The sequence below is a fragment of the Terrapene carolina genome, unplaced genomic scaffold (assembly GCF_002925995.2).
Source record: "Terrapene carolina triunguis isolate 2854851 unplaced genomic scaffold, T_m_triunguis-2.0 Scaffold111, whole genome shotgun sequence".
Classification (NCBI taxonomy): Eukaryota; Metazoa; Chordata; order Testudines; family Emydidae; genus Terrapene; species Terrapene triunguis.
The window spans coordinates 2,179,139-2,188,689 of NW_020664462.1; the positions used below are offsets into that span (position 1 = coordinate 2,179,139).

The window sequence follows — 9,551 nt, forward strand, 5'->3', positions numbered from 1 at the left end:
TAAAAAGCCGGACATGTCCGGGGGAATCCGGACGAATGGTAACCCTAGTGAAAGAGCCCGGATTTCGGATACTGGCTAAGCCTCCAGTCTTGCAAACGATTTCTGCACATGCCTCAGGGCCGCCCAACAGGGTGGGGCAGCTGGCCCCAGTCCCCCCACCCCCTATTTGAGAGGGGCCCCCCACAGAACGACACACAGGGTTACAGCACCGCTCAGGTTTGGCTCAGCTGCCCTTCCATCCCGACGGGGCAGCTGGGCCAAACCTGAGTGGCAACGTGACCCCATGCACCAGGTCACAGTGCCTGGAGGGGGGAGCCAAAACTGCCTATGCAGAATAAGTCCAGGGTTGGCTTGTTTGCCACCCCCACCTTCTGGACCTCTCCTTAGTATTTTTGCATTCTTGATTGGTTCGGGGTTTTATTTTGGGGGGGGAGGTCAGTTTCCAATTTCACCCTAGGTTCCCCCAACACCTCTGTGTGGCCCTGTTAACGTTAGGCAGGGGAGCAGTCCCACCGACTTCAAGCTCCTCGTGGGCTTCAAGTTAAGCTTGTGTGTAAATGTTTGCCTAAGTGAGATCAGAAGGGACTGCGGGGGTCTCCGAGCTATTCCCCATGAACTCTGCAAAGCTCAGCACTGGAGATTTCCCTCATCTTGTTGCGATTAAGGGCAGAAACGGTCAAGTTCCAGAGGAAACCGCCCTGTGAAATTTCCAGAGATGTTCACTCAACTCTGTTCATTTCAAATCAGCCCCATGTCTGAGCAAACATGGGGCATCTCACATCAACATTTTGAAATCCAAAACAAATGGCCCGTATTGTGGGCTGGTGTACACGGGCGTAGTACTGTATGCAGGGTGGGGGGAAAAGAACATTTAGCAGGTGGAAAATATCCTGAAAAGGAATTGTGAAAATTGTCACTGGTGTTCCTGAACTCCACGCACGTGCACGCACCGCACGTTCCTGATCTCCACACACGTGCTCATACCGAGCGTTCCTGATCTCCACGCACGCTCACCGAGCATTCCTGATCACCAGGCATGCATGCTCACTGAGCGTTGCTAATCGCCACGCACGCACATACCAAGCGTTCCAGATCTCCACGTATGCGCTCGTACCAAGCGTTCCTGACCTCCACACGCACACGCCCCGAGTGTTCCTGATCGCCAGGCATGCGCATACTGAGCGTTCCAGATCTCCATGCGTGCGCACACATCACACGCTCCTGATCTCCAGGAGCACGCACAGAGTATTGCACAGCCCCTGTGAGCGCTCGTGGTCCCCACCCTTTCCCGTGGCTCTTTCTTTCTTAGCAGGCCCTAATCAGGTGTGATTGGCAGGCGTGTGAATAGCGGAGGGTGGAAGCTTCTCTCAGAGGAACAGCGGAGTAACAAGAAGGGTCCGACTGGCAAAGGGAGGGGACCCCCAGCAGAACCGGCCATGTACATGCTATTCCCACCCGATCTGTTACATGGCTGGCATCCCCCTCCCCATGCCAGTCTCACCCAACTTGTTACTTGCCTGTTCCACTGCTAATACCTTGCCCCTCCACTGCTCACAGCCTCACACCGAAGCGGCTAAGCCGGGTAAGCACCCAAGCAGCTATCCACACTGCGCTGGTGACATGTCTGAGCCATAAATAGCAGCACACACACACACACACCCCCGCCGCCAGTCGCATCCAACCTGTTGTAAGGCTCTTCCAGGAGTAGCTCCTCCACCCACCCCAGTCAATCCTGCCCAACCTGTTAGATGGGCTGTTCCACTGACAGCACAGCCGCCCCTCCCGCTCCTACGCTATTCACACCCAACTGGGTGTTCCATTCACAGCAGCCCCCCCGCGTCCTCCTCGGCCTCACGCTTCTCAATGAACTCCCCATCCAGTCCTCCAGAACACCCTGCTGCTGCAAGGAGAGGAGAGAGAACACGACCTCCCGGTCACATCGCTTATACTCGGGGTGTGTCTACACTGGGTCGGTCTCGCCAGGCTAGTGTAGACACAGCCCAACAGAAGGGGTTTCTCTGTCGACCGGGTGACGTTAGCTACGGATCCGCACAGCTGCGTCTAGGCTGGAGGTGAGGCCGGCATAGGTCTGGCAGTCAGGGGTGTGTTTTTTCACAGCTACTCTGACTTTACTTTCACATGCTCCCTAAGCCTTAGGTACTGTGGTGCCCAAGGACAGAATACTGAACAGGCTAGAACAGCTGTGGGGCGAGCAGCAGGCTCTTCACTCCAACCCCTCTCTCATTTTTGCTGCCCAAACGCGATTAACGCTGAGGTTTGGGGTGTTCCGGGAATAACGAAGCCAGGAGGCCATCAATACCCAGCGCATGTTTATTGCTTATTCCTACAGCACGCCCCAGACTGGGGGCTCCTTGTCCATGCCATGCTCCGAGGGGCTTGCAGACTAAATCAACAAGCCAACGGGTGGAAGGAGAAGTGACTTGCCCAGGGTCAAACAACACATCAGTGGCAGAGCCAGGCCGCTCTGCTATGTCTCCGTCCAGTGACCATCTTGCCTAGCTCCTATTGACTCAAAGGTGTCGCCAATTGTTGGACATGCGCAGTTCGTTCTTAAAAATGCTCAAGAGACCAAATACCGAACTTAGCCACACTGACTGTCTAAAGACAAAGCCGCATGATATGAAAAGGAGACACGCGGACCCCTCCTTCCAGGAAGCAGCTTGTACCGGGGCAGAACATTCATGTATTTTGCCAAATTTCCTATTTTCGGACTTGATTTTTGCGAAGTGTTGTGGATACCTGACATGGGTGAACAGAACTGTGGGGAAGGAACATAATACATTCAGGTAACATAGCTTCTCAACACTTAGGGCTGGTCTATACTTACCCGTTAGTTCGACGGCTGGAAATCGAACTTCCGGGTTCGATTTATCGCGTCTGGTCTGGACGCGATAAATCGATCCCGGAAGTGCTCGCCGTCGACTGCGGTACTCCAGCTCGGCGAGAGGAGTACCGCGGAGTCGACGGGGAGCCTGCCTGCCGCGTGTGGACCGCGTCTGAACCGCGGTAAGTTTGAACTAAGGTATGTCGACTTCAGCTACGTTATTCACGTAGCTGAAGTTGCGTACCTTAGATCGAATTGGGGGGTTAGTGTAGACCAGGCCTTAGATAAATCATGTATGCTATATTAATACCATGCCTCTAATAGCTATCAGTGTGGTTATGCTACGCCTAACATGTAGGTATTGGCTAACAGCCAGAAACTGAAGGAAAACCCAAAGCCTGGATCCAGACAGCCCCAAGATTTGCAGAAAGTTTCAGAACCAGATCTCGATGCCGACTGTACAACAGCCAGTTTGCGCATTAAGGGCATCATCCCCTTTTAGCATTCACACATCAGTAGCGTAAGAGTTAATAAGCGGATAATCTAGCAACATCAATGGGCAACTTACTCACCGGGACAGTCCAGGCTTTTTGTTTTCCCCAAATTTCCTGCTGTTACCACCCCTGGTGGAGCGGAACTGGTGGGAGCAGCAGTGGGAAACGGGGCCAAAAGGCTTGTTGTAGACGCGGAGAATGGGATGTGAGATCTACTGGCCTGCAGACCGAAACTGCTGCAGAACCAAGCAGTAGGCGAGGACTCTGGAAGTGGGGGATGGGGAGGCTGGCTCATGAGAGCCGGTGCTGGCCAGTGGCTAGCACACTGGGCTAGGGTTTGGGAGACCTGCTAGCCACCACTGTAATAAACAACAACTCACTACGCTGCCCACAGAATGAAACAGCTGGAGAGCGAGCGCGTGGGGGTGTTCTTTACTGGCAGTGTTGTCTGGTGGCTGACGACAGAGTACACCTGGCTTCTATTCCTGGCTCAGCCACGGACACCTGCTACAGCCTTGGGCTGCTCAAAAACTCCGTGCCTCAGTTTCCCCATCTACGCAGTGGGAATAGCACTTTCCACCGGCCTCCCAGGTGGGCTGGGAGCATATGTTCACTTTGACAGCCCCAGATACAAGGGCTAAGTATTAGTAAGATATTAATTTTAACCCAGCCCAGGACTGTTTAACACAAGGGATTCAGAGCAGAACATGCCTCTCGCCTTGAGTCTAGAAAGCCAGCCTGCTTTTCACCCCCCCCTCCCTCGAAGTCACTGGTCCAGACCTCATCCTCCTGAGGTCGATTATTATATTATGGCAGCTGTCAAGGACCCCAGCAAGGATCAATACCCCATTGTGCTGAGCCCTGTGCAACAGAAATAGAGAGACAGCCACTGTCCGGGCCTCTAAGTGAGCTCCGTGTCATTTACTGGGAGGGAGACATTCCATCGCTCTGCAGGGATATTAACAAAACCAGGGCCACATCCCTTAGAGCAAAGGTTTCCCTCAGCTCAAGCCCGCTCTTTGCCCTGCACCCCAGAGGTGGCTGCATTCCGGGAGCGCTGCATGTACATCGCACGAAAGGCTCTGTATGGACCTCATGGACCTATTCAGACCCTGCCTAACCCAGTCTGCTCTCTCCCGCTTTGGGATTTCCAGTCCAGACAGTACAAAACGTCACCCGGCATCCTTCCCCCATCTTCATTTCAGTGTGGGTACCAGCATCGAAGCGGCAAGGGAGAATTGCAGTGGCAGAGAAGTCAGAGATAGATCCAATCTACCTCGGAGCCTGGTGCAGCATAGGTCCCTCACAACTCCAATGCTAACAGCGTGCCCTCTCCTTTAAAAAAACCTCAGGTAATCAGGCTTGCATCAGTTCCCCTTGGAAGTCTAACCGCACTCATTGTCAGTAAGTGCTGCTTAAGACTTAGCCTTCAATTCATCCCATTGTACACACACACACCCCCTTCCTATACTCACTACATCCGCCTAAATAACCCTCTGCTGGATTTGCAGCCTGGAAATACTGCTAGCCAGTTGGCATGTCTCCCGCATGTCAACCAAGCTAGACATATCGGGCCTGATCCACAGATCAGTGAAATCAATGGAAAGACTCCCCTGGACTTCCAAGGCCATTCAACTTTCTGCATGAGGCCAGGTCTTGCTGACCTTCTCTGAGGTCCCTCCAGTGCGATTCCTCCTGCTTCAGGGCTCTGATTACTAGAGGTCAGGAGGAGACCTCATGTGGGAGACAGATTATCCCACATCTGCTACTGTGGGGCTCTTATACCTTCCTCTGAACTGTCTGGTGCTGGTCCCTGCCAGAGACATGGTGTTGGACTATGCACCTCGGGTCTGATCCGGTCTGGTGGCATCTATGTGCCTGTGTTGATTCCATTTTAGGATATACGCAAGGCCTTGCTTCCAGAGGGTCCTAGATTCTATGAATAGGAAAATGTCACTCCCTGCAATAAAGGAAGTGGGGTTCTGGAATAAAAATGTGAGTTCGGGCTGGGGTGTCATCTGTGCCTGTGCATGCGATTGTGTGCAGGGCGGTGTGTGTGTGAGCGGGATGCATATGTGTGTGTGTTGTGTAAACTGTCGTGCTCTGCCGTAGGAAATCACATTAGGGATTAAACAGCGGTGGCTGCACAGACTCTCCGGCAAATTACAGGCTACTGCAAGGATCGAGTTTCGTTTACCCTCCGAAAAAAAAATTACGGGCCAAGGAAGAAGAAAATATACTCTTTATATGGGGCAGCGAAGCTTTTACAAGTGCGGAGGGGGGCGGGCAGTGAGCTCACACGCCTGCGGCAGGAAATCATTATCTCCCCTGAAAAGGAGACGTTTTGTTGGGAGCCTGGAAACAACCTCAGTGTTTCTTTGTGCAGAGCTCTGTGCGTGTGTATCTACACAGTGTGTGTGTGTGTACAGACCCTCGGCAGGTGTCGAGCTGCCCAGCTCTGTTCAGTGGAACTCTGCAATTTGTACCAGCCCTGGGCCTGGCCCACTATCCTATTTGCTAGCAGCTCGGGTGTGTTTGTGTCGGGGCTCTTTGTGCAACTCGGCTGGGTTCGTCCAGTGCGGCGGTGGTGTCGCGCGGACTGTGAGTGTGCCTGCGTCAGTGTGTGTTGGTGTGCACAGCCAGGGCATCTGTTCTAGGAGCCGCATTCTCCAAAAAGCTGCGGGCTCAGCACTCACCGTCAGTGCCAGATTTTCACGTCCTCTGCTTGCATGAGAAGTGCAGAGTCCAGCCGCACTGGAAGCCAGCTGGCTGGGATCTGGGTCCCTCCTTCACTGTGTGGGGGGGTCACTGGCATGTGCTTTTTGGGGCGGGGCCTATCACTCACTCTGTGCACCTACAGCACCTAGCACAATGGGGCTCGGCTCTCAGTTAGGGCTTGGGGAGAATGGGGGGACCCCGGCATGGGGGAAGAGGGCACACAGAGCCCTTGGCATGAGGGACCTTGGTGTGGGAGGAGGAGAAGAAACGGGGGCCCCCAGAGCTCCTGGCATGGCGGGGGGGGCAGGGAGTCCCCAAAACAGAGGGGGATGGGAGGGTGAGACATCGGGAGCTCGTGGGGTGTGCACTGGGCCTATAGAAGCAATAAAGTGTGCAACCCTCTGGTGATAATAACAAAGTGTGTGTGTGTGTGTTACCCATTGCACCAGCCTTTAGGCCCGGATGCTACCAGCTGTTGCCAGCGGTGAGTACCTTTGCTGAGACAGCACACTGGCTCTGCCACTCTGTGGCCAGACTGCCAAGGTGTAAGCCAGGTGGTGGTGGTGGTGGTGGTGGTGGGTGCACTGCTCCCTACCTCTCCATGGTGAGTTACCTCATTCCAACATGGGACTTTACAGGGCGCTCTCATAAAGCCCCCTGCCTGCGTCCTGCCTTGAGTCCCTGCTGCTCACCCAAACCTTTGAGAGGTCTCTTTAAATAGAAGCGGGAGGAAAGTCCTGACCCCACCTCCGCCCACAAAACCAGCTCATTTGTTTTCTGTCCACACTGAGAGAGCGAGACCCCAGGGATCAGGCAAAGATGGGCTATAAAAAAAATCCCTGGAGGGTCCTACACCCGGAGGTTACTAACAGAATCTTTGAGCTCATGTCGCTGGGCTTGAGGCTTTCCTGTGTGGATCAAACTGGGTTTACTGGAGGCCAGCGACATGACAAGCCGGAAACACCAGCACTCCCTCTCAGGGGAGCTGAACATCCTCCGGCCTGGCCGGATGTCAGCCAGCGTTTAGCTGAGACCCATGGACTGAGAGTGCTCAGCTCCTTGTGGGCCAGGGCCCTAGACTGTAAAGTCCTCAGGACAAGCTTGGTGTCTTATGGACGTGTGCAACTCCATGAGCACCTGTCGTGATTGCATGGGTCTGATCCAAAATTCCCATTAAAGTCTTCGGGAGGGGAGTCTTTCCATTGCCTCTAATGGGAGTTTGAGTCATAGGCTCTAATTCTCCGCTGGTGTCAACAGCCAACTGCCACCCAAGTCAAGGAAGCATTCACACCAGCAGAGAATTTGGCCCACAGTTTTTAAGAGACCACTATGATCATCTCTGGCCTGTGCATAACACAGGTCAGAGAATTTTGAGAAAGAAAGAAAGAAGGCTGGAAGGATAGATAGATAGATAGATAGATAGATAGAGGGGGTGTATGGGGATAGATAGATAGATAGATAGATAGATAGATAGATAGATAGATAGAGGGTGTGTGTGGGGATAGATAGATAGATAGATAGATAGATAGATAGATAGATAGAGGGGGTGTGTGGGGATAGATAGATAGATAGATAGATAGATAGATAGATTTAATGAAAAATCTCTCACTACCTGTTGGTAAAAATTAACAGGCCAAATTCATCCCTCTGTGAACCCATTGACTGGCCCAGTGTTTACATCTTCTACAAAGTGAATAATGACCCAGCTGACACCCCCTCACCCCAATCTCACCCAGCCTGAACAGCAGGACAGAGATGTGAATCTGCCGAGTTTTCCCCAAGTTTATAAAAGCAGCCCTTCCGAAAACAGTCTGAGCATTGGTCCGAAAACAAAAACAACACAAGTTCCCTAAGGGCTTCTTCAAAGCAGAGTCTAACTAAAACCCCAGCCCCACTTCACAGTCACTCCTGCACCACGCAATTCCTCCCCAAAGAATGGTTTACAACTGCAGCCATTATTTTATTTATTTTATGCACCCCACCCAACAACAGCCCCTCCTCAACTAAACGAAAAATCTCCCTGAGTCACAACTAATAAGAATAGAAAAATGAAGCCATGCAATGTTAATTACCTCCTCAGGATATAGGAGGATAAATGCAGCTCTTATATGGGCTGACCGCATAATTACAGAGACTGGCTGCACAAAAATGTTAATTCCAGACCAGGAAAATGTGTTCCACATTAATCCTGACATGAAATTTACTGGAAAGAATGAATGAGGGACTCGCATTGCTTTTCTGTCTCTCTCTCTCTCACACACACACAGGGCTGGATTCTGCTCTCACCCCCAGCCCCAATGGGGGCAAAATCAAAGCAGCTGTTAATGGAGCTACATGGGGGAGATGGAGAGCCAGCCTCAGTGTCTTGCCCACCTGTGAGATCTCTAGATTGTCCAGTACACAATCAGGCTAGAGCTAAACACAGGCCACCAATGCAAACCAAAGGCTGGTTCTGGTTCTGATCCGTGAGAAGCAGCTTGATTCTGCTCTCACATACACCAGGGCAGTTTGAGTTTAGCTGAAGTTTGCAGGGAGGTCAGTGACAGCCGAGCCCAGCCCCAAACCCAAACCCTTTCCCCTTCTCCAGCGAAGTCGGTGGCAAAACCCCTTCGATCGACTTCAAAAACTAAAGGACTGGAGGGGTGGGGCGCACCCACTCCGCTCTGTAATGCCCCACGTATTTGTAAGCCGTGCAAACCGACAGCCTCTAAGGCTAAGGAGATCCATGCAAAATCCAGGGGCTGCGCCTGGTCGTATCCTCAGCCCCCCCCCCCCCCTTTAAAATGCAAACCGATTTTACTCACCGTTCCCTCCCCCGATCAGAGAAACCGGGTAACTTTGACCTCTCTGGAGCAAGGGGGGGGGGGCGCTTCAGAGGAATCGCAGGGGAAGGCAAAACCCCCCGTCCCCTTCCTCTAGTGTGCACGGCACTCTTTCCTTGCACGCGGGGTGAGTGAGTGTGTGTGGGCGTGCAAGGGAGGGGGGGGAGCGTGTGTGAAACCTGGATTCCAAACGCTGCAGCCCGATCCCAACCCGCTGATTCCCACGGGCCAGGTCAGTGTCTCCCGAACCCCCCCGCCCCAGCCCTGTTACTGTCAAGCACACAAGCCTCTCCCGGCTGGCAACCGGCCTGGGTCCTACTGGCCAGCGGCCGGGGGGGGGGGGCGAGGAGCCGGGGCACTCACCTTGCCAGGGAAGAGCTGGCTGAGCAGCAGGAGGCAGAGAGGAACCCTGGTCAGTTGCATCTCGGCTTCTCCACCGTCCGGTCCGTCTGTCCCGGCCGCCTCTACCCCTGCCCCCCTTGCAATGAATAAGCAAATGCAGGGCTCGTGCGGGGAGCGGGGGGGGGTCGTCCTTTGATCCAGCGGGTCTGTTGTTTGGAGGGGGGGGCGCTGATGCAAAGTTAAGAGAAACCCCGCCGCCTCTAGCAGTCCTGGGAGAGGGAGGGTGTGTGTGTGTGTGTGTGTGTGTGTGTGTGTGTGTGTGTGTGTGTG

The 9,551-nt window shown here is 53.4% G+C and overlaps 1 protein-coding gene across 1 annotated transcript in view; it reads right to left on the minus strand.

Moving 5' to 3' along the window:
* LOC113406592 (tumor necrosis factor receptor superfamily member 16-like) overlaps window positions 1-9,503 on the minus strand; it is a 43,076-nt gene extending 33,573 nt beyond the window's left edge. The window contains exon 1 of the mRNA XM_026652174.2: window positions 9,243-9,503. Within this exon, the coding sequence (XP_026507959.1) occupies window positions 9,243-9,302 (60 nt within the window). The 5' untranslated portion in view covers window positions 9,303-9,503. The remainder of the gene's footprint in view (window positions 1-9,242) is intronic.
* Window positions 9,504-9,551: the final 48 nt, after the last annotated feature.